The following is a 26,696-nucleotide window of genomic DNA, read 5'->3' as shown; positions in this document are numbered from 1 at the left end:
TGATCCCCTCAATTCGTGTTCTTACCCTTTTCTCTAAAGCTTTTCCCTGGAAGAAAGCAGTGTGCATTGCATTCACATTGCTTTTCTTGGACAAGAGAAAAATTACCGTTAGGAATCCCTTTAAATACACGTAGTTTCGAGCTGCTCATACATATGATAATCTGATGCAATGTTCATGAAACTGGCTGCCTTCGTGAGAGTTCCCCATACATAGCCTTAGAACAAGTCATCATTCATCAAGCATCACACAATGGACACACGACAGTGCGTGATACGATCAGTGATTGAAGGTTTTAGGTGGGAGTGGAAGAAAGGTGTACACATGTGTACGTGCAGAGTAGTTCATGCTACCATGCAGAGTGCCTAGCTAGCTAGCTTGTGCCGAAGCTCTCCGCAAGAGAAACGTGCTGATGCCAGATGATCATTCGCGGTGTCGTGCTGTTCAGCTAAATCTGAGAGTAAAACAGGTCAAAATTAGACGTCTTGTAATTCAGAGCCTAGTCCGGAATTGGTAAGTTATGCGGGTCCAACACGTACACTGCACTATGAATCCAATGATGCCATTGTGGTGTGCCATTGAGATGATCTATGAAGTTTAGCCTGAACTAGTGTAGCAGCTGGACTCGTGCTCATTGCAGTCGTGATCGTGGTGTGTTTTTATGAGTGTGACATGAACAATCATCTAGTCTAGTGTGTGTAGGGAGTTCTTGTTCAGGTATAGACAGACCTAATAGAACTTCTAAGCATACTAACGTTAGAAATTCTTGGTAGACATGCTTACACCTTTTGAGCTTGCTTGGCTGGCCTTGACCACACATGTCATCTTTTAAAGTACACAACTGTGTAACTGGAAACATAAACAAGGGGAACCTCCTGCTGCTCAACCTGGCCTAGCCTAGCACTGAGCTGAGGCCACATTAAATTTGACATAAATTTAGACAGAAAGATCTGTCTGTCCGGAGGAGTCTTTTTATTATTATTATTATTTTTTTTTTTGGACGTTATCGCTCTCCTCCATATAATTTAGGAGGGGATTCTGTGAAGCCAGATTCTGTGAAGCCAGATGCAGTCTCTGCGGAACATATCCCTGACAACCAGATACAGACCAATCTTTCAGTCAACATTTGACATTAGAAGTCTACTACTAGTACTCCTGTAGTAGTGCTAGTTGTATGGTAGGTGTTGAACCGGGTCTACAGACTGTATATCAACCGACTGCGCACTATAATGGCATTGCGCGTACAGAAAGAAAATGTACGCATGGGACTACGCGCAACGGTGTTCGATTCTTCACTGGGCTATGCTACCGAGTAAAATGAGGCAAAAACAAATAAGTATTCCCTCTAAATTAACGAAATTTAGCAAAATCGAATAAGATTTATCGTGTAACTACATATAGCTAGGCCAGCAGTGGCCTACCTTTGCTGACTCGTTGTTAGATGTAGAGTATCCTTCCGTAATAAATTTGACGATTTTGACCACAAAATTGTCACCGCCGCTTGTACGATCGTGCACACACGTTACACATACACATGGCATAATTATTTTGTCGCCCGCTACGACCGTACGAGTTGAAGCAGAAACGAGAAATGAATGTGAAAAAAGAAACCGACTCATCTAATTTATTTCAATTACGATGAAAAGTTTCCTAATGAAAATCAATTCAAATTCATCAAACAGTCCTTCAAAAGTAATATCGAAGGATTCAAAATATATTCAAATATTATTGGGGAAAAAATGACGGCTAGAAAAAAACAGCGGCCTGTCGAAAAAACGCATTTAAGTGCCCTTTATACGTATTGTTAGGGTGGTCGGTTGAAATGAACAGGGCAACTGAGTGCGGAAAAAATGACACCCCACGTGTTCGAAGCCGCCATCTAGAGCGCGTACCTCAGATCGCATTTTCAGTGCGCGCTTGTGAATCCGGAGTATTTTTTCCACACGTGAGTAAAATTTCAGGCAAATTGTGAGATTTTTCACGTTTCTATTGAAAGAAAAACGTTAGGTGGCCGGTATTATGAACACCCAACCATACTAGTAGTTCTAGTTATAGTAACACAATCTTACCATGTTCATGCATAAAGATCAGGTTTAATTCTAGCCTACTGCACATAAGTTTATAACTATATAAGCCAGTTAGAAAAAAAAAAAAAAGAAGCTCAATAGCATGGCTGGCTGTTCTTGAAATTCAATATCAACAATTCATCATCTATTGGTACCTCCGCCAAGGGAGGAGGTAATAAATGTTTTTCTTGCCATTTGTTTGTTTGTTTGTCAGTGTGCAAAGTAGCTCAAAAAGTAATGAATGGATTTGGATTAAACTTTACAGGAAAGGTTGTGAATGACACAAGTAAAACAGATGATTAAATTTTTGTAATGATCCAGGAATTTTTGTAGATTTTATGAAGGATTTTCACTTTATTTTGGCAGGTTGGTAGGGTCAATGAACTTGGGAATTCAAGATGCGCATTTTTGAGGTTTTCTAATGTGCACTAAGTAAAGTGTGTGCTTAGGTTTCTGCTGGGGCGAGGTGCACCACGCAGCTGCACTGGAGGTTGATGATGTAACAATTTAAAGGCTTCTATATTGGGAAATTCGTTAACTTTCAGCATGCATATACGTATGAGTGTTCAGTGGAAATCACTGATATCTATGGAAGAAAAAGATCAGTGGTGGCAATGAGCTGCTTGGCAGAGGTCTGTGCTCTCAGAGTGCTTCTCTACTATGTAGTTGAAGTTGTGGCCATCCATGGAAGGCAAGTGTAGGCCTACTGGTTTTACATGTAGGCCTACAGGAACAGAACAACAGTATCTGTCCGGTAGTATACTTTACGTGCATGCGCCCTCCTTTAATTTTGTAAGGGCACCTTCCCTTTATGGAATTCCTGGATCTGCCCCTGCAGTCCAACCCCCTCAGTTATCCAGACATCATTTCTCTGAATTTCTATTATTTATGGTAATTATCGATGATCATCCAGATATTGGCTCGCTTACTGACATTTTTTTCCATGTCTTTATGCATTTTCAGTGCCAAATATGCAAATCTCACTCAACATTCAGAAACAGTAAAGCAGTCCAGAGAGGTTCCATTAATTCAAAGATGTTTTTACTCTTTGTAGTTTTTCAAATTCATGAAATTCTTCCGTTGAGATGTTTTCATTGCAACTGATTGACAAATTGCCCTACATCGACGAATTATATACGTCGTTGTAGGGCAATTTGTCAATCAGTTGCTATTTCTGGTTTGTTGTGATATAGTGCAGAGGGTTTCTCCAAAAAAAAAAAGTATAGTATGAACAATACTGAATCAGTACCTAGTCCATTAAACTTACAATACTTTGCTCTGCCGAAATCCATATACATTTGTAGACTTCCGTAGGGCAGCTACATCATGTACTAGATCACCAGTGCTACCAGAGTTGGCTCAACCCCAATTTTCACCAGTCTTGCATCATAAAATTTCACTCTGTGTTATATCCCATATGATTTGATTGTGCTACTTATGGGCTATGGTAGAAACTGAATGTAGGCATTCAGTACCTCAACTTTCAAGATCTAGATTTTGTGTCTTCAAAATAACTAGGCATGTGTTAGCATCAAGTATCTTTCTGTTTATGAATATGTAGATATATCAAATTAACGTATATGCTTGGGCCTTTGATATTGTGATTATGAAGACTTTTGTGTTTTTATGAATTTGTGAAAGAAAGGTTTTTTTTTATATAAATGTCTTAATGGTCCTTGGAATACATGACATTTTCAATTGTCCTCTGGTTCAATGTTTGGTGTGTATTACTTCTTGTGTCACATCAAGATCATATTTATTCAAGGACTTTAACATTTCTGTCAATCATAATATCACTGCCAGCTTGCTTGATTCAACCATCTTTATGGTACGGGTAGTCCCTTCAAAGCTAGAACTTTTCTCATTGCTCTTCTTCAGTGTTTAAAGCAGAAATACATTGTGTTTATGTTTAAAAAAAAAGGAGGAGCCGGTTGTTGTTGTTATTGTTGTTGTTGTTGTTGTTTGTGTGTGTGTGTGTGTGTGTGTGTGTGTGTGTGTGTGGGTGCATGTGTGTACACTTCAATACTCATCTGAATGTTTTTATGTGACCCTGGCTGTCTAAAACATTGGACCCATATAAAAATGTCCTTGAATTTTACTAATTATTAGCTATAAATGACTTGTGTTCATTGTAGATCCTGTGGTTAAGCTAAGGATGGCTGCTGAAGAACAAAGTGTGGATGCCAAAATGGAGGAAATGACGGTGTCGGAAGGAAGCGCTCCCACAAACCCAGAGGGGGAGGAAGATGATGGCCAAATAGTGGATCCGTGGACTGTTAGCACTACATCAGACAAGGGGGTGGATTATGACAAGCTTATAAGTAAGTTTTCTGTGTTTTTTTTTTTTATTTTTTTTTTTTTGTTTCTTGTATTAAATAGAACACATTCATCAATTGTAAGTACCAGGAAACTTCATAGTGGCAGTAGGGCATACTGTAAAAGTGGAAATTTCCGCTCATTTCGCGCAACCAGAAACCAGCGCAAAAATAAAAGCACGCAAATATTTTTGCTTGCCTTGTGTTCCTGTGCATGATGTCTTGATTCCGCGGAATTAAAAACACTTGAAACTCTTCTGACCTGGCAAAGCGCGAAAAATTAGTCGTACGAAAACATCCACTTTTACAGTACACGTAGTGCATCAAATACACTGTATGTAATATGGTAATCAGCAAAAGCATGACAATAATACTGATGTGGGCCGTGTAATGTAACTTAGTGCCATACATTGACAGTGCTAAAAAATCACCCAGTGTGTTATATTTGTCACCCTGTGTCAAATTATTGTTTATGTTTTAAATCAATTGATTCATGAAGAAAATCAGAGAAAGCAAAGGTACCTGTCATCTGTCCTTGAAGAGTACTATCTGCTCAAGTGATGAAAATTTTTTTTTTCTTTTTTTCTTTTCCCTTTTGACATTGATTTGTGTTGTTGCAGAGCGCTTTGGCAGTACAAAGATTGATCAGGCCCTCTTGGACCGATTTGAGAAGATCACTGGTCACAAACCACATCGCTTCCTCAGGAGGGGTATCTTCTTTTCTCAGAGGTGAGATGTGCTTATTACAGAGGAAACAATTCTGAACCTTTGCATAAATCAGCATGTGGCTTGGTATTTAGCTCTGAGGGTAGTTTCCCAACATATGTTTTTCAGATTCAAACAATACAGGACTAGTATTGGTATGCAAGCTATATTTCTGTTCACACCTTTTGTGGTTTCGCGCGAGAGTAGATTATCTTTGTGAGATTTGAAACAAATTGGGAGTCACATATATACAATATGCTCATAGTAACAGACTTCTTTCCTTGTACGTAGCTAAAATCTGGGAGTGCATGTGTACGACTCAGTGGTTCCAATTAATGCACTGTAGCTTGCCAGAGGTATGACAGGCTGGCAAAATCTTATGTCTGCATCAAGCATGTCAAAAGATAGGGATGACTGCTCTTCAATGACTTTGTGGAAAAGTTGCAGAAAATGTTGATGATTGCAAGTGTCTAAGCAGAGCTTTGATTGAATATGATTTTATATATCTGTAGCTTCACTACATTGGAAGGGGTTCGTTCCTGTAAATGCACTGTTGCATCACTGGCACACGACCAGTCGTGAAGAATATTTTGAAACACTGTCCAATTCGTTGTTTGCTTGAATCAATAATTCAAGCCTGTCCCAATATAATGAACAATTCATCAAAACACTCGAAGAATCACGATTGAAAATAAATACACCAATGTGTATCCAAAGTGATGTGATGTGAACTCGTGGTTCGAACGCGTGATGAAGTGATGTGATGAAGTGTCGTGAAATTTTGCAGTGTAGTGTCGTGGTGAAGTGTCGGGGTGAAGTGGTTTACTGTAACAAAGGATACACTTTAATTGTCCCCGCCGAACGAGTTCGAGCAGGGGACTATGAAACGGGCTCCATACGTGTGTGTGTCCGTCCGTCCGTGTGTCCGTCCGTGTGTCCGTCCGTGTGTCCGTGTGTGCGTCCGTGTGTGATCAAAATCTTCAATTTGCTACTTCTCTGTCATTTGTGAGCCAATTTTGATTCTGTTTGCTTTATATGATAGCACTACATGGGAGCTTGAAACTTCTACACAGAATTTCAGTCGTGACCTTTGACCTTGACCTTTGACCTATATTGTACATTTTGCTACAAAATGCTACTCCTTCGCCATTTCTAACCCGATTTCGATTCCGTTTGCTTTATATGATGGCACTAGGTGAGGGCTTCAAAACTTCTACACAGAATTTTGACCTTTGACTTCTTTGACCTTTGACCTTGATTTTTGACCTATATTGTACATTTTGCTACAAAATGCTGCTCCTTCGCCATTTCTAATCCGATTTCGATTCTGTTTGCTTTATGTGATGGCACTAGGTGAGGGCTTCAAAACTTCTACACAGAATTTTGACCTTTGCCTTCTTTGACCTTTGACCTTGATTTTTGACCTATATTGTACATTTTGCTACAAAATGCTACTCCTTCGCCATTTCTAACCCGATTTCGATTCCGTTTGCTTTATGTGATGGCACTAGGTGAGGGCTTCAAAACTTCTACACATAATTTTGACCTTTGCCTTCTTTGACCTTTGACCTTGATTTTTGACCTATATTGTACATTTTGCTACAAAATGCTACTCCTTCGCCATTTCTAACCCGATTTCGATTCCGCTTTCTTTATGTGATGGCACTAGGTGAGGGCTTCAAAACTTTTACACAGAATTTTGACCTTTGCCTTCTTTGACCTTTGACCTTGATTTTTGACCTGTATTGTACATTGGCTACAAAATGCTACTCCTTCGCCATTTCTAACTCGATTTCGATTCTGTTTGCTTTATGTGATGGCACTAGGTGAGGGCTTCAAAACTTTACACAGAATTTTGACCTTTGACTTCTTTGACCTTTGACCATGATTTTTTACCTATATTGCACATTTTGCTACAAAATGCTACTTCCGGCGGGGACATATATTACACACCGCGTAATTTCTACTTTTCCTTGTTACACTGTAAATTCTACTACATATGGTACATAAGCGTTGTTATAGCTCACCTTGTGTATACTTGGCTAGTTACTAATAAACATTAATTGATTATAGTACAGTAATTAATGAACATAACATAACACTTGAATTGAATGATATTTACAATGTAATCAGACCAAGTGTTATTACTTCATCATTCTGAAGGGTTTACACCTCATAACCTTCTACTAATTATTATGTACAATACCTGTCTAGGTAATATGAATGGAGTATTGCTTACAGTCATAACAATGCATGGAATTATGTGTGTGTGTTTGAATCTCCTTCAAATAATTGAGATTTAACATACAAATGGCTGTAAAGCTTTACTCCTAAGACTGTACAACTATACACGCCTTTAATTATATCAAGTCATGACGACAACAAACATTTCTTCTTACATCACAGTTGAGTTAGGACAACCATCGATATGTGGCTGAAATAACAAGTATTAAACTTTAATCTCAACTTACCAACTGTTTGAGAACCCCAGTCAATTGTTGCCATACAGTCCCATACTGTATTTTTGCAGCCTCCACTGCTTCGTTGGTTCTGACTGCCTTCTATCACCGATAGTTGCACAGTGAAGAAGTGTCAGAAGTTTTGCCTGTTTGAAACCAATTCTCCCTTTTCTCTATACAAATTATATCAACAACAAAAAAAAAGATTTCTAGAAGTGAAACCACTTGAAACAGTGCTGACAGTGGTGCTAAGTGCACTGGTGTCGGCAGAGTCCCCTTAGTGATCCGTCATCTTGACACGGCTAGTCCACTTTTGACCTCTGTCATAACCCTTATGACCCATGTTTCCCTATGAATATATTTAAACCACTGTATATACATATCAGGTCTCCTCTACTGACCTCTCATTATTCTGAATGAATGTAGGCATTACAAGGAAAACCACACTTCTGCCGCTACATGTCTCTTATATCTATTTGGCATTGTCACTGTGTGATAATGCAAAGGAATATGTTTGTGTCCAGTCTGTCTTGTGATACCCTATTGGTTGGTTCACTGCCTGATGATAATGTAGCATGTTGTATGCGACAATCACAGAGAGATCAAAAAGTACTTTTAATTTTTATTTCCATGTCAGGGATGTCCATCAGATCCTGACACGATATGAAGCCAAGAAGCCATTCTTCCTGTACACTGGAAGAGGCCCCTCGTCAACTTCAATGCATGTTGGTCACCTTATCCCATTCATTTTCACCAAGTAAGTTGGTTTTTCAGGATAGAGTTGATGATACGATTTGCAAGATGAAATGACATATGTTCCTGCAACAGTTGCCCCAGTTTCTCCAAGGATTTAGTATTAAGGTTAGGGTTATGGCAGGGTTTTAGCTTTAGTTTAATGTGAGGATTAGGATTAGGATTAGGGTTATGTTTGTGGGTAGAATTTATGTTTGGCTTAGCGTGCAGATATATCATGGGAACACTTGTTGCAGGAGCAAATGTCATGGGACTGATTTTCAAATCGTCCTATGTAACATGATCCATGTATGGAAGAGTTCCCTCAATGTGTGAGGACACATGTCAAAATATCTTGCAAGCTATGCAGATGCACAACAATGAAACAAGTATTGGGGTATGTGTGTGTGTATCTGTATCATCAAGACTTGGTATCTCGTGTAGTTTATGTGTATTGGGAGAGGCTTCATTAATCTCTGGCTGTATTAATATTTACACATGGGCAAGTCATCCTGCAAGTTCGTTAGCTTTGGGCTTGCTTTTTTGAATCTTATATGTAGCTAAAAATACATTTTGTATTTCATCCCTGGATGATGTCAACAAACCGACCGTTTATGTCATGACATAGTCTGCCTCAGCATCCATTTTGATCCCATTGTATTTCTTGGATGCAGTTAAGTACAGTGTATGCTTGGTTTGCTTATCTTTTGTGTTTGTCATTTTACCTCTGATGAAGATTCTGTTAACATCAAAAGCTCAGTCCCCATTTTATGCAGTTTAGTAAAGTTACACAAAAATATAAACATCAAATTTTAGGTGGTGAATGGTAAAGTGAACCATTGTGTTTTGTTTGTTTACCCTGTTACAAAATGTTGTTAGCGTCCTTTTGTTTGTGCAGTTCATACTTATATGTATATATTTTATTTTAAAGATGGCTACAGGATGTGTTCAATGTGCCCTTGGTGATTCAGTTGACGGACGATGAGAAGTTCTTGTGGAAGGACCTGAAGGCTGAGGAGGCTCTGAAGCTGGCCTACGAGAATGCCAAGGACATCATCTCCTGCGGCTTTGACGTCAACAAGACATTCATCTTCTCAGACATGCAGTACATTGGGTGAGTAGTGGTTGTATGTCTCATGAAATCTCGGATGCAATAGAAAGGAAGAGAAATCCACAGACTGCAGACGTTCTACACACCCTTCTTTTGTTCTTCAAAGCTTGATATACTGTACATGTCATCACAGTGATGTTCATTTCCTTCTCTTTTTATTCTGATAGTTTGCATCGCTAGATGATATACAAATGATGCACAGGATAGAATGCATCTCCACTAACGCCACGAAATAATCCTGTGCATCATTTGTTTTATAAAATGGGTCGAAAACTAACAGCATTTTTCATGTACCTTTGTGGGTCAATACCAGTCAGCTACATGTAGCACTCGCTCAAGTCAGAAAGTCAAGATGTCCGAAGATGTTCGTCCCAAACATTTACGCACGTCGCACTCGGAAATCCCGCACATATAAGTACTGTACGTATAAGAGTATACGTACGCCACATGTTATGCACAAGAAAGGCCGGCCGGCAGCCCGAACTAGAAGTTGTTTACAGGATTGACAGCGCGTATAGTAGCGCGCGACGCACTTGTAACAACTGATTGAGTGCGCACTGCTAGTGTAAACATTGTGACGTCAGGCCGTGCATGTTAGTGAGAAATTAATGCATGCGCACGTGACTCATTTCAGCGCTTCCAATTGGCTACATTCTTGAACCCATTTTATAATACTTATTATGGAAGGGTAATGAGGTATTGTCAATAAATGCAGGTGGACTGCACTTCTGGTTGCCGAACATGTGTGTGGTTAACTTTTCTTGGGACCAAATTAGTTCTGTATGAAATCTTAAAAGCACCATATGCGTGGGCAGCCCCCCTTGTATGTATAAGGTATTTTCGGTTTTTGTATAATTTTGACCTTTAATGTATAATATTGTTAAAAAGATAATAATGTTAAAAGATTATATGGATTGAAATGATGATTCTAATAGAAATACAAGATGAAAAAGAAATAGATTCATTGTTTTATATCTCTTTGCACATCTCTTTCCAAGTATTCTCTTCTTTCTCTTTCTATCTCTTTTGCTATCTTCTTCCTACCCCTTCTTGGTTTCTTTCTCTCCGTCTCCATACACAAGTGTTTGATATCTCTTATGTCATCACGGCCCGCCTTATTTTTTTTTTTCAATACATGTATCGCAAACAAAATTTGAAAGTTGTTGGAGAAGTATAATGATTTGTGTATATTTGATATATTTTAGTCTATAAGTTTGTGTATGCATATATGATTGTGACATGAAGATTTTGTTTAATTTTTCTCGCAGCTCTTTCAATGTGTATGTACAAGTGCATTTGATTAATTTTGATATTTTGGTCGTCAGGTGTCTTTTATATATGTATATATATAATTGTGTAGTTTTATATTTTAATCGAAGAATGATTGTATGTTTATGTATGTTATTATAAAATGAAATATGATATTTTTGAATAAACCATTACCATTACCATTATACCATTACCATTACCATTAAACATCTAATTCAAACACTGATGTGGGCTCCATTTTACAAAAAGTTGCTGTGATAATAACTCTTGCTGAAATGGAAAGTGTTTTGGTAATGACAAGAATTCTGGTTCTTTATTGGCTGTCACTTAGAGATGTTGCCATTCTAGTAAGAATTGCTATCATTACATTTATAAGAGTCTTGTTTACAATTTGAAACATGTGAAGAAAATAGATTCATGCAAAATACTTGGAAAGTATGCATCCCATTCAAATTAAGTTTTATGGTATCTGTAAAGAATGGCTTAACAGTTGCAAACACACACATATATGGTAGCTTTGTGAATAAATTTGAATTGTGTGAAAGTTCAGAATATGAAAATGAGCCATAGTGATAATATTTAATTCTTCACAGATCTTGCCCAGAGTTCTACAGAAACGTGCTGAAAGTGCAGAAATGTGTCACATACAACCAGGTGAAGGGTATATTTGGATTTGGAGACAGTGACTGTATAGGTAAGTGACAATCTCTAGAATTGACATTATATGATGTTGACTGCCTGTTTTGTAGAATATCACAGAATATGAATATGAAGGGATGACGAAAAGTGTACCATCTTACAGCATTTTATGCCAGGAATGAAGACATTGCTGTCCAAGATGGCAAAGAATTTTTCCATGTTATATGGGTTGTTAGTGAAATATATAGGTAAATAAAGGATAATGTAAGCATGTATAAAGGTGAGATAATACTATGGGTAGCACAACTGATTTCTTTCACATTTGTTTGCTTGTTAGTTTGTATTTGTGCAAGATTATGGGTATTACACACCAGCTGGAGCTTATTTTAATGAAAACCAATGATATTTGACAAACATATTAACCACCACATGGACTTCAAACTTACATCAGTAGCTCAGGGCATACCTCAATCCAAGGCTGCTATGGACATGACATGGGATACCCTAGAGCTCTAGATCAGTCTTTGGCCATAGAAGTTTTGATGCCCTTTTAATTGCCTTTAGAAAAGGGGCTCTACCCTGGAAGAATTTAGATTTTGGGGGTCTAGAGCAATTACCCCCAGGGCAATTACCCTGGATCCTTAACCTGACCCTTGCCCTAATCCTAATCCTAATCCTGAGCCTAATCCTAACCCTTACCCAAACCCTAACCCTAAACCTAACCCTAACCCAAATCAATACTCTAACCTTATCACCAACCAGTATTTAGCTAGGGGGTAATTGCCCTCAGGGGGTAATTACCCTGATATGGATTTAAGCCCTACAGATGTTGATTGTTGTGGGTATCACATGTATGGAATGATTTGTGTGTATCCTAAAGAGTTACAGAGATGCTGTTAAAAAGTGGGCGAGGCTTACCAATGAATGGCAATGTATACCTGCTGTGAAGTTCATTCGAAAAGAACACTACATGTTTATTCAAGGCTTGATATAGAAAACCTCAAACGTAGTATACTGATGAGTGTTTGGACCGTTTATTTCCTGTGCAGGAAAGATCAGCTTCCCGGCCACCCAGGCATCCCCGTCCTTCAGCAACTCCTTCCCAGCAATATTTGGCACCAAGAAGGACATTCCCTGCCTCATCCCATGCGCAATAGACCAGGTACATTATCGCTCATTCACAACTTAAACTATCAAGTCCAGGGGTAAATTCACTTCTGAAACTGTCATTTCAAAAAATCAAATCGTTATTGATAATAACAATCAAATCTTTGATTAAGAATTATTTTGTAATACTTTACAAATCAAATCTTTATCTACAAATCAAATGTACACTAGGTATTCAATGTTAATTTACAAATCATTGTGTACAAATCATAATCTTTATTTCAGAAGAAAGTTTGTTCTTATGAAAACAAAACTGTATTTATGAAACAAATGTGCATTTACAAATCAGATCTTTATTTATAAATCAAATCTTCATCACCAAATCAAATTTTTATTTAAGAAACATAATCTTCTTTTACAAATCAAATCTTTATTAACATATGCAGGATCCCTACTTCAGGATGACGAGGGATGTAGCACCACGGCTAGGCTACCCGAAGCCCGCCCTCATTCATTCCACATTCTTCCCAGCACTGCAAGGAGCTCAGACCAAGATGAGTGCCAGCGATCCAAACTCATCCATCTTCCTCACCGACACACCCAAGCAAATCAAGACTAAGGTATAGAGCATTTCATGAGAAAAAGACCTAAAGCTTACAAAATTTGACTAAATCTGACTCTGCCCTTTAAATGCTATCAATCTATCATAGATAATATGAAAGCTGTTGGTTTGGCTATCAATCAAGCTGCTGCCAAAATGAACTGCATTTAAATTATTTACCTTTCAAGCCTACATCACCCACTCTCCTACGCAGGCAAATATGGTGTATTTGTAACTACATACACCTTGTATTTTACCAGTGTTATTTCAGTTACAGGACCAAGGCAACATGTTTGGTAACTTAGTAACCCATAAAGGATATACATTTTAACATTCTACTCAATTTTCATTTTCTTTTGGCTATCTAACTGCCGTTTAGTTTGATTTTCCTATTGATAAAACTCTCACAAGATTAATTAATTTGTGATATTGCTACTAGAGCTTAGATGTCTATTGTAGCTTTTCATATCTAGCTTGCATTTTCATATCAAACGCTGGAAATTATGCATGGATAATTTTATCTTGCTTTGTCTTCAGGCCCTGCTTCATAAACAGATTCATAATTGTTGCATGATACAATTGTTGCAATTACCATGACAACAATAAAAATAATGGCCATTGCATAGCTGCTACTTTTTTTTTTTATTGGAGTGTTGCTATCAAAAGTTGCCCATGTTGTGAAGTGGCGTGCATTTAACCCTTTCAATCCCATGGACTTTGGACAATGTGTGCAATGCTGTGAGGTTTGTGTGCCAATCAGCACTCAAATCACACAGATGGTTAAACGTTGAGTGTCTGTGTCCCGCCTAGATCAACAAGTATGCCTTCTCAGGGGGCGGAGCATCGGTGGAAGAGCACCGGGAGAAGGGTGGAAACTGTGATGTGGATATTTCCTACCAGTATCTCTCTTTCTTCCTGGAAGATGACGTCAGATTGGCAGAAATCAAAGAGGTATGATAATTCAGCTATGTTTGTAATGATGTTGTAAAAGCAGAATGATGTTTGTGTGTGTTTATGGGTGCATGGTATATCAATGAATCAAGTGGAAATGAAAAGAATACCAGGGAAAAGAGTGTGGATGTGTGTATGTTTGTGTGTTTCTGTGTCTGTGAGTGAGTGAGTGTCAGTGCCAGTGACTTACTTTGCAGTATCTGCAGCTACAGTCTTTAAAAACCCTTGGAATCTTCAGTTTTGCCCACACGACTTGCTCAGTTTTAATGGAGTATGATATGTACTGAAAAAAAAAAACAAACAAACAAACAAAAAAGTGTTGCATTTCGTATGTCATTGAAGAGTCCATACCATTTCATTGTCTCCGCCGCAAAGGGTGCCAGAGGCATTAAATGTCCATTTCATATAAACTGAAAATTAAGGCGGCGACATCATCCGCTCTTTTTTTTTTGTATTTCTTATTTGTTTTGTTATAGCAAAATTTCGATATAACCAAAAAAAAAAAAAAAAAAAATGCCAGTCCCGAGGACTTTGTTACAAGGGGAGTCCACTGTATGTTTTTTTGTTTTGTTTTGTTTTTTACCCAGCTCAGGTATGCTTCAGGACATTTAATTGGGCTCATCAGACTTTAGATGAATCTGTCATGGTCAAATTTTATCTAACTTTGAGTACAAACTGGGTAGGAAGGCAGCTTATGCTGTAACTTCGGCTAGGAGAGTTGAATTGTAATATAATTCACAAGGAAGAGTAAAACTAGATGTTAGAGTGGTATATATATATCACTTTTTGGGCCTTTACCAGGGCATTCATATGCTATAGTGTATATAGAATTGACAAATGTAAAACATGATATTTTCGTGTCATGAAATTTTTGCAAATTGGAGTCGACGGCCTTTTTCGCGGCATGAAATTTTCGCAAGTTGCTTCTAATCGTCAGTGCGTATAGTGTAGACAAGAACTTTTTTGGCTTTCTCAAAGTTTGCGAAATTGAAATGCACATGAACATTCCTTGTTTTACAGTAACTGTTTTCTGTGATTTAAGACATGCTTCCAATGTGATTCAATGTACTCAGCACAAAAATGTAGATAAATACTTCAATCCTTGTTGTTAAGCTTATGACAAGGCCATTCAGTTTGACCAATGATGTATGATATATAACCATGACATGAGAAACGCTTAGTGGAAGTAGGCCCTCATTGGCAGCTGTAGTACAGTGTGCTTGGATGTTGTACCCTGTGTTCAACTTATTAACATAATTATGGTATCCTACAAAAATGTGTACTCAGTACAATGGTCTGTTGTAGAAGTATGCCCTCTATAGAGGATCTCTGGCAAGTAGTAAAAAGGGTTTTCCCAATGCATATTGGCCAGTCCGGTGTATAGTTATATCACCTGGGTTTTTCCTTTCGGTATCCATTATGAATCAGGGAAATATGGTCTATCACTTCCTTCTCCGATTACCGTTGCCTTTGATATGAGTTGATACGTTGATATAAGTATGCAACCAATGTGATGGGATTCCACAGTATGGGTCATACCAAAACTTGCATTGCATTCAAAATAGCTTTAATGCGTTGTTTCCAAGGAGATGATTAATTTCTGTAAGGTCCTTTATATTCTTTTTATAAATTCTATTTCTGAAAATATGATGTTGTTTTATCTACTGTCCTGAGAAAAAAAAAAGAAAAAAATCTTCATAATTTCTTTGGTCAAAATTAGTTCACAGAAATATTTCAAAGATTTTTATGTTCTTCTTTGGAGGAAGATACAGGATATCCTTTCCAAGTGACTGTGTTGACATAGCATTATTTTTATAATAGCTCTCCAAACTTTGCATCTTTTGAATTAAATGTTAAAAAGAGAAAAATATGAATGGTATCCTTGATATCAAATTATTCTGGAGTTATAATAACCTAGCAGCGATGACTATGTATGTGGAGAGGGTTTGTAGTTGCTAATAATAGACCCAAAACATGATTTTTTTTTTTACTTTCCTTTTTCTTTTCTTCATATTTGAGGGAGGAGTGAGGTAAAAACTGTTCAAAGAGATAAAAAGTTATGACTTATTTGCGTCAGTGTAATTTGCACATGTGCTTGCAACCAATAATCACTATTTTGGGAAAATATGTGGAACTGTAAGAATCCCTGGCTTTTTATCGTAATACATGTACCTATTTTAATGAACTCTATGTCCAATATTAATGAAACTGCTGCCATTCGAGTGATTGTCAATTTGACGTTATTCTATGAATTAAAGTCAATGTGAGCACAGAGTGATGATTTGGTTTGTACAAGGTCACATGAGTCTGGTTCTTCATGATTTCATTTTGTATCTGTACCCCTTTGCAGGAATACAGCAGTGGCCGAATGCTGACAGGGGAGCTGAAAAAGGAACTGATCACAATCCTCCAGTCCTTGGTCGGAGAGATCCAGGAGAGGAGAAAGCAGGTCACCGACGATGTCGTCGCAGAGTTCATGTCGCCAAGGAAACTGAACTGCCAATCATGATTGAAAATTTGCCATTAGTAGAACTTAGGTCAACAGTTTGAATGCAGACATATAATATGTAAGCATAGTATGTATGTGCTGTATTCACACACACCCACTGCACACACATAATGATGTAATATGTATATATGTATATGCATGCTTATAACATGTGTGCGTGAGTGGGTGTTTGTGCATATAAATATAAACATATAATAACATACACATATGATACACTTGTATAATGTACTGCTTATGTGTACAATGTATATATACATATCAATATTATGTCTATGCCAGAGACTCCAACCCTCCCGTTTTCGACGGGAGATCTCCCGCCGAAAGCCCATTTTTGCAAAATCTCCCGTTCTCCCGTTTGAGATTTGATTTCTCCTGCCCTGGCTCTGTGTCTCCCGGTGGAAAGGATTTCTTACTTATTGCTATCGTATGTTGAAAAAATAAGCCTTAGATAGCACCAGAGAACATCTAAAACCCTAGGAACTTCGCGCTTCGCACACATCAACTTGGAGTCTCCTGTTTGTTAGGGGTTTCGGGCGGGAGAATCTCCAGATCAGAAGGTGCTTGGGGTTGGAGTCTCTGCTATGCTGATTGCAGATTTGTAACATCTTAAAGATGTCCTTCATGTATTGGCTTATGTTTCAGAAAAGGATTTCAGGCCCTTTTTTATGTGCCAAGATGTGTATCAGTTTCTTTATGGGCTTTGGGTGTTTATTTGGGGGTTTTGGGTTTTGGGGTTTGTTTGTTTTTTCTGGAGTGCCCCCCCCCCCCCCCCCCCCCCAAAGGAATCCCAAGGTTGAGAGATGGTGGCTAGGATTAGTTTGACCTTCCCGAGGCAGAGAGTACAGTTGTATATGCTGGCCGAAGTAGCACTTATATATGACTACAAATCTGAAGTTGTGACCATTATTTGCTGGTCAAGAGATGTGAAATTTTCGAGACTGACAGGCATATAATTCTTTTACTATTTGAAACTCGTCTAGCAACTATTTCTTGCTGGTGTCTTTTGATACGAATGTCTCTTGCTGTCTCATAGCATTGGTTTCTGACAACTAGTAATAAATGTAATATTTGCCAATTTTATAAGTTACCCCTCGGGAACTTCATACAAGTCTTCATAGCACAATGAAGCAAACCTTGATCTGTGTTGTTAACCCACGTTAACCCACCCCCCCCCCCCAAAAAAAAAAAAAGAAAAAAAGAAAAAAAGAAAAGCAGAGCTCCAATACACGTGGCACAATACTCACGTGTTAGTGTTACTGAAGTCATGCAATGAGCTAACATAGTTACAATGTTAACCTGTAGGGTATCTTATGTGTTTGCGAAATTTGTGGCAACGACATAAGTGGATCCCCTGGCATTGGTCATTACTTCTGCACACTTGCAGAATGTTGTCCAGGCATGAAATATGGATTACAGTGTCCCACTCTCCTTGCACAGGGTGGTAATGGAGAAAATGCCAAATGTACCCACAAGAATGGTAATATGATGTGGGGCATACAAGTAATCCAAACCAATTTGAGAAACGGGTTTGATGAACAGAATACATATCATTTGTCTTTAATGGCAGAGATACTATTTGTGGAAAGATGTGTGGCGTAAAAGGTGTGTATTGCATTTATTTGCATACAAAAATACATTGCATATATATCGCAAACATAATGTATGATCCATTTCATATGCATTTTTGTTATCAATTTATCAACGAGACATTCTTTAGACATTTAGGAGCGGTGACTTTTGGATGTTGGTACCCCTCCCAAACACACACATGCACTTTAAACATCAGGGTATTTTGCAGATTGGAACCTTTCCCACATCTCACCACACATGTGATGCACAGCGAATGGATGATACAAAAGAGTTGTATGCGAAACTTGAGACCTGTGGAAAAACAGCTTGACGTGAAGATGAGCATAAAAAGTGACCAGATTATTAATGAATCCTCCTCCTCATCATCATCTGTATATCTTAATTTCTCATTGTGTGTGCTTGGATGTTTCACTTCTCCGAGGCAGTCCAAGCTGTGGTATCCAACAGGGCAACACCACTTGTATAAATACATGTAGCCTGCGGTCACATTGTGACTTGTGCTATCACGTTTGACTTGGGGGATTCGCACGTCAGAGCATCAAAAACGACAGGCCGTGGCATTTCCCTTGGAGATGTGCCACTTTCACAACCACTAATTTGCGGTACTTAACACCAGTGTGGGCTTCCCCTGTGGACATCTAATGAAGAAGGAAAAGTGAGATACACACTTGATGTAGTTTCAGCCACTTAATGGCTTTGAATGCAATAAGACTATATCCATCTTGTCACGATATCAATCATGAGTGATGAATGGCATCAAATTTTCTGAAGAGTTGGTTGGTTTTCTTTTTTCCTTGTTTTAGATGAACACAAAAATGAACACTAACCACATTGTGATATATTTTCACATTGCGTCGACAGACAGAACACCGTTTTATTCATGTATGACCTTGAATGTTAAACATAGACATGCGTTTAGCTTGATTTAGCATGATACAGGATGCTATATATTATGTGGAATGTGGACAATCAAAGATACTTTTATGCTATTTTAGTCAGGTGAGCTCATGACAAAATCATGCATGTCAGTAGAGCTACTGCATACGGCATATATTTAGCAAGTCTACTTTTTCACGAATCGGGACTTCCAGACAATGTCGTAAGTGGTTAAAGAAGAATATTCATGAATAAGGACTGATAAAAAATGTTTTCCAAAAAGAATGTGAGATTTCATATCTTGTCGGATTTCATACGATTGTATCTTCCTTATTCCTTGTCTGATTTTTGTCATTTTTGCAACATTCTGTAAGGATTTTTTTTCTTTTCTTTTAAAGATTATTCATTTTGGGGGTGGATTTTCTCTTTAAATTGATAATGGAGTACAGGACTGAGCAGAGAAATGTATGCATGCACATTGCATTCATGTGAGCATCACAGTTGATATTTTTGCATGCTTTTTAATTCGTGAATAGCACCTTATTTTATTCCCAAAATTTGTGAAAATTAAAACCTTGCGAAATATTCAGCGTATACAGTATGTGGTGATATACTGTAGTATAACCAGTGACTGTATTTTGTGATATTTTCATGTGTCCAGTGACTTTATAGCAAGAAAGGACTGTGGACTTCTTTTAAAAAAAAAGATTTGAATCAATAAATCTGTCAGTCTCTGAAGTGCATATGTTGATGATGTTTAGTAATTTTTGTGATATGAAGCAGATGGTCTGTCTTGCTTGTTTTGTTGATGTTTTCATAGGTTTCATTCTTACAGTTTCTCAAGTTTAATATCAAATTTATGGGTGATGTTCATTATTCCAAATGTTCTTTTATCCCAGAATAAGATACGGTTTGTTATTCCGAAAGTTCATTATCCCGAAAGACACGAATTCCCCCAAACACAGATGTTTGTTAATCTGATATTAAGATAGGGCTTGTTAATCCAAAGATTTGTGGCTTTTCTAAAGGTTTTCATTCTGAAGGTTTGTTACTTTGAAAGTGAAATAAGGTTCATTTTTCTGAAGGCTCATTAATCTGAAAATGAAATAGGATTTGTTCAATTAAAAAATGAAAAGACGATGTGTGCTAATGACCCTTCAGAATTATGAGCATTATTTTGTTTTCAGATTAGTGAATCTTCAGATTAATAAACCTTTTTGGATTAACGAGCCTGTGGAATAATGAACCTTCCGAATAACGAACCTTCGGAGTACTGAACTGTAACCAAATTTAAACAACTTCAAAAAAAAGTGAAGGACCACTTTTCCTTTGTGCATAACTTTTTTTCAACGAGGTATTTTGCTCCTGGAAATTTCCCAATTTCTCATCATTAAAATGTAAAACCAAAAATTAAAAGAATAGACTCCACTCATGGCTTGGAAATGAGTTACAAAAAAAAAAAAAGGTCCTTAACTTTGTTTATTTGAGTAGTTTAAATTTACATTTCGGCAGTGTTAGAATAACCTCGTGATAATAAGGTACTTTTTCTTTGACTACTATAACAGCACTACTCTGAAAGATGCTATTGCATTTAAAAACACAAATTACTTCTGCTTAAATGACGTGGAGAAAGTGCAATATTCCCATCATATCTCAGATTAAAGTCAGACTTATTAATCAGGAGGATTTTGGAAAGAATTTCTCACACGACTTGATCTTTACTTACAACTCTTACAACTTTTATTTGCATAAAACCGAAACTGAATTGAAATGAACTTGTGCATTAGTGACTGGCTTAAATTAGTTCACACAGTATATGTTCAAACCTAGTTTATGCAAGCACAATGTCAAATACAGGAAGTAATCCAGCCTCAACAACGCCGGGTTCAAAGACCTTTAGAATATCAAACAAGAGACACTGTTAGGCAATACCGTTTTCAGACAATAAGGCATTGTCTGACGATATTCATTTGAAGGAAGTCCCCTCAGCTCAGCTGACAAAAGAAAACTACAACAACAACAGCAAATTCTTGGGGAATCCATCAGGGATGACCTCTTAGGGAAATTTGCCCACCTCACATGATCAAAGATTCCCAACATTCTATTACTTTTGGTTTCTGTTTATGTTAGGCAGCACGACAAAAAATGCGAAACAAAACAAAATGAAATTTTCATGTCATGTATTAAAATCTATGTTTAACTTTCAGAGCATGCTACCTTTCATAATGTACATTAATAAGTAACTTTTTAATGTTTGCCTGTTTGATATTATTTTTTACTATACCACAATAAACTTTTCAGTTTCTAGTTGGCAAGTTCTATATTAAGAAAACGTATTGTTCTTTTATGCATAGAAGATTCAATATGTATTCATTCAAACATCAATTGAGATTTTATCTTTAACGTGCCGTTTTGATGCAGCTTTGTTTAGATCGTTAACATATCACGTAATGCAATTTCCAGTTTTTATGTCAATAATGAAAGGCAATTAGGCTTACACAGTTCAATAATTTGTTGCAAAGGATATATATCTCTTGGCTGGGTTTTTTGTTTTTTCGACGTAAAGGAAATATAGTAAGAGGTCAATCTGAAACTTGGGAGACGGTGACGTCATCGCCTCATGTGATTTGCATTGTGGCCTACAATGATATCACTTTTTCTTGAAAACGAGCAAGAAGTTCAAATTGCACTGCTTTCTTATCTACATCTGATTTTGTTGACACTATCTCTGATATGTCAAAGTCACTTTGAAAAGAGAATCGATTTTACTTTAATGTTATTTTCCATTGGATAAATTGCATGCATTGGTGTCTTTATTTCAATTTATCTTTTTTTTTTTTTAAATTTCAAAACGATCTTCATGATGTTCATTCTATGTACAGTCGACTGACTGAATGACGATAAAAGTTTTCAAAGAAAAGAATGAATCCAAAAGGCATTTTCTTTCCACCATCGAAAAAGCTCCTGCCATGCAGATATACAACTACTACATTTCAACAAACAAACATACATACATACATACATACATAAATTTTCTACTCAATCCAGTTCAGTTTATTTCCACACATCTGATAAAACACACACACACACACACACACACACACACATATATATATATATATATATATATATATATATATATATATACATAAATAACAGCAACCAGTTTCTGCTCGGAGTCCTAATAAACTATAGATTCACAACAGATTTATATCTGCTTCAAAATAAAATGTCAAATGTATTGACTTGACAAAGCCCTATGGGCGAAAATTCGTCATATTTACGTCTCTAACGGAGTTTTTATATTGACCGACTGTTGTGAATATAAATATATATATATATATATATATATATATATATATATATATATATATATATATATATTTATATATCTCAAAGCATACAGGCATATAAAAAAATGTACGGAGGCTATAAAGAATAATTAGTGAGTGGAGGACCCAACATTTAAAGGCTACGACCAGTAGAGATTTTCAGTTCATGATAGTTCAGGGGCGTGGGGGGAGGGGGGGGGGGGGGCAAACCCCTTGAAAATTATTTGGGGTAAAAATTTATTTGCCCCCCCCCCCCCAAAAAAAAAAAAAATAAATAAATAAATAAATAAATAAAAATAATAATAATAATAATAATAATAATAATAATAATAATAATAATAAAAGTCCTGACATGTAGAAAACTTTCTTGCTTTTTTTTAAATCTAAAATTGTCCAAATATTTCATCCAAAGTATGCACCGGATCGTTGAATTTCTGTTGATACCAGTTGACATTTGTGTATAAATACTGTATATTTTCCTATTCAGACACAAATTACCTCTTCCTGACTGGCCCTGAGAACTTCTGCGATCATGTACCACTTGTTTCTGTTTTGTCAGCTTCTGTACTGTCTTTGTTCGTACTGTTTTTTAAAGTTTCTCTACCCCTCCCCCCTCCCCCGTCATTTACTTCTGCGTTTTCCCGAATGCTGCACAGTCAGAATGCGCTATTTTGTTCCCTCTTTTTTTTTCTTTATGAGCAGCAGGAGTTACTTACATTTTTGTGTGTCGTTTTTTTTTCTCTTAGATAACTGCAATATCAATGCAATGCTTATAAGCAGTCCCCTCCATTTCCAACTCCACTAAATTTCCCATTATTTGATATAACGTTAACTATTCTTAGAGCTGATGTGAATATGCGAAACATTTATGTTTACAATTATGTTTAATTGCGTTTGATTGTGTGAAATTGTTTATTGGAAATGGAAATAAATGAAATGAAATGAAATGAAATGAAATGGATTTCAATTCTAAAATCGCAAAATCTCCCTCGCGTGGGAGGGGGATACCCCCTCCCCCGCTTGCTCCCTTTTCATTGATTTAGTACACAATTTAGGTTGACAAATTCCTGAATATTTCATCGAAAGTATGCACCAGATCGTTATTTCAGTTCCAAATATGCTAAAGTTCCCTCATGTTGGAGGGGCAAATCCCCGTCCAACAAACCCGACGGTACCCCCCCCCCCCCCCCCGCTTGGTTCCCCCTTCATATTATAATGCAATACAATTTTTTTAATTGACAATTTCCCAAGTTTTCCATCCAAAATGTCTATACGATATCGTTTCATTTCAATTCTAGATATTCAAAAATCCCTCTCATGGGAGGGGTGGGGGATGTCCCATCAGACACCACCCCCCCCCCCCCCCCCCGGCCGATTCCCCTCCATGCATAGACTATTAAGGCTATACTTTTGGGATTGAAAATTTTCTAAATATTCCACCAAAAGTGGGCACCGGAATTTCAATCATAAAAATGCAAATGCTCCCTCGTGTGAGAGGGGATCCCCTCTCCCACACCCTCCCTTGCTCACCCCATAGACCCCCCCCCCCCATAGACTTAGTACACAGTGATGACGCACGCGCGGAGCAAGAGGTGGGAGATACCGCGATTTAGTCATTCATATCTTCTGTTTCATATTTCCTTTTCTTACTTTTTCTTACTTTATATCCTAATATTTCACCAAAGTGTGAACCAGATCGCTGGATTGGAGTTCTTAAAGTTCACCCCCCCCCCCCCTCCAGTTCGGTTGTTCCTCTTCCGCTCACATATCCCCAAAGTTTTAACCCCCCCCCCCCCATTCATGAAAACGGATGGACGCTCCTGTAATGGTAGACACGTCAATAATTACACGATAAAAGGTTAGATTTAAACAGAAGACAATGCATAGGTACAAAACGTGCAAAGGACAAGAAGACAAGACAAGTTCTAAAAAAGAATAAAAAAGTCAACTTTAATCTTTTGATCTTGTCCTTTCCAAATCAGGTCTTCGAATTGCTATTTGAATATAGGGTTTAGTCCCGAGCTATTCCATTAGCATGTTCCTACTCAAGTGAATTACTATACATGGAATCTAGTTAATATTATGTATTCGTTGTTGATATGTCGGGCAAGTCTCCAAAAAGGTTTTTCATTCTCAGAACAAAGATTTGCAAAAAAAAATGTGAATAGGTTTATGAAACAAAGATTTACTGGTAAAATGACCGTGCTGCATCGTCAAAGTTTTTCTAAAACGCGGGCAACACCTTAACGTGCTGATGGGAAGACGCTTATTAAAAACTGCAAATCATGATTGGACTTCAACCATTTTGTGTTTGTTTTAGACAAACATGTTCATTATAACTAAGAATGTATAACAGTCAGCACTATTGACGCTGCATGCGGCTCTTCAACAGTGGACGCGGTCTGATGATGATAGCGATGATGCAGCGCGAAGATTTTGATCACGTTTTGCTTATATTACTCCGCTATTTGATGCAAAATATATTGGAGGGCATATTATGAGTTTGTTGCTCTGCAGACCCTTGAATTGCAATCAAGAATCGACTCTTGTGGTAGTCCGTTGGAGGAGGCTTCCAAATAAAGATTGCTTGAGTCCCCTTGATCACATGAATGCATCTCGTCAATGTCATCAACATTAACCAAACAGAAACCAACTGGTAATTCTAGTCAATCAGACGAATGTTCTCATTATTATGGTGCTGGCAGAAGAGAGACCGTGCACCAATAATAACAGTTGTGAATTTGACTCAGTTGTGTATATGGTGCTTCACTTTCTGTTCTCAGACAAATATAGACCTTTCCGATTTAGAAATGCGTCATACAGTGCGTTTCATGTACGATGTCAATGGTATAGGTGAATTACCTGTAAGATCAACTAAGCGTCACATGATATTGGCATCCGATGACCTCGTTACTTCATACCCTCCAGACGGCCATTCATGATTTGCTTTCTTGACTTCGTTTCTCTTGAAGAGTACATCAAGCCCAAACATGTCTCGTCTTAGATATCGTGCATGTCTAGAAATGCAATCTATGGGACTCCCCTCGTTGCCTTCAAGCAGGGAGGTATCCAGGAATGCGCCAAGTTCCGAGGGGAATGCCATTTTATTTTTCTTCGCATTTTTTTTTTTTACGTAGAGAATTTCTCATTGCCATGACGACAGGAAATACCGGGTTAATTCCGGATCTTTTCGTCAACCTAGTTTAAAGATCCAGGATCCGATCTTTATCTTCATTTCCGGTCGTTCGATTTGCTGGAAGTCTAGTGACAAAACCCCCAACTTTTTCGAAATGTGGTTACATTCTGTCCTTCGAAAAAAAAAAATCTATACTGTGATAAAAGATGTTAATTGAGCTGTTTCGTCTGCAATATTCATGTGAACGTCAAGTGGTTGGGCAGAAGGAGGAAACGCTATAGAAACAAGCACGGTAGTCCCATCTCGATCGGATCTATTTGGTTCTCGTCGACTCGCGCTGTGCAGTGTAATAATTTTTATGCTTTCGAAGAAACATGATATATAGGAACGTGGGAGTGCAGGCATTGATAGTGTGACTGTGAGCGGCAATTCCAACTCTCCGAGGACAAAATATAACGGAAAGATCGAACATAGCGAAATAAACATCGTTAGAACCAGAAAACCATCATGTTTTCTCCTTTCCGAAGACCAACTTATTATTATTTTTTTTTTGATTGCGGTCAGCATAAAAGTACATGTGTATTTATGTAAGTTAACAAATTTACAGAAATAGTTCTGGATTCCACATTTATCTTTTAGCACCATGTCCGAATGGCTTCTAGAATATCAACATGGCATGTAGTAGGCCCCTATAAACAGAGTGCTCAGTACTTATGCTGCAGGAAATTGATCTTTTCTTCTTCTTTTTTAGGCATGATATAGTGGCTTTTCAGTGCGAACTAAATCACAGTTTTGCATGGTCATTGGCTGATGATGATTTTGTTGTCCTTGGAACTGAATGATAGGACCTGTAATGTGTCCGGCTCCTGCCGATATACTCCGTATCACAGCTAGATGCAAGGCGAATGATAGGAAATGTAGCAGAATATGGCGTCCTTGTCGTTTCCAAACAGTCAAACAACTTTGATTCGTTCTAGTCTGATTTCCAGGCGCTCTCTCGAAACATAACTTTATAAAGGCTGCAATCTATAGACAGTCGGCCCGTGTGCAAGGGTGCGCCATGACTGAAGAGCAAACATAATCATGTGTTCTGTGGGTAAGGCTGTTTTGTGTAGACCTCAGGCAGGATAAGTACGGGAAATCAGGGATTTTTCACCTGACGAGCCCGCAAGAAACAGGGAGCAGTACATGCCTTAAAGTAAATAGTTTACTCTACACCAATTCTCTTCCTCATTACCTGTATCCTGTTAGAGGTTATGTCCACAATAAAGTACCTTGGCTCACTCTGGTGGTATCATGG

At 37.7% G+C, this 26,696-nt stretch overlaps 1 protein-coding gene across 1 annotated transcript; it reads left to right on the top strand.

Annotated features, from left to right (window-relative positions):
* Positions 1-438: 438 nt before the first annotated feature.
* On the top strand, positions 439-17,161 carry LOC139745080 (tryptophan--tRNA ligase, cytoplasmic-like). The gene is made up of 10 exons (XM_071655504.1): positions 439-511; positions 4,200-4,385; positions 5,000-5,108; positions 8,181-8,300; positions 9,207-9,389; positions 11,249-11,349; positions 12,344-12,456; positions 12,848-13,021; positions 13,813-13,953; positions 16,304-17,161. Exons 2-10 carry the CDS (start codon positions 4,220-4,222, stop codon positions 16,460-16,462), a joined length of 1,266 nt encoding a protein of 421 aa, XP_071511605.1. The 5' UTR covers positions 439-511; positions 4,200-4,219; the 3' UTR covers positions 16,463-17,161.
* The last annotated feature ends 9,535 nt before the right edge of the window (positions 17,162-26,696 follow it).

The sequence above is a fragment of the Diadema antillarum genome, unplaced genomic scaffold (genome assembly GCF_040938485.1).
Source record: "Diadema antillarum isolate AM-2024a unplaced genomic scaffold, OU_Dant_1.0 scf00000036, whole genome shotgun sequence".
NCBI lineage: Eukaryota > Metazoa > Echinodermata > Echinoidea > Diadematoida > Diadematidae > Diadema > Diadema antillarum.
The sequence above is the reverse complement of the archived record's forward strand: the minus strand, read 5'-3'. Positions and strand labels throughout refer to the sequence as shown.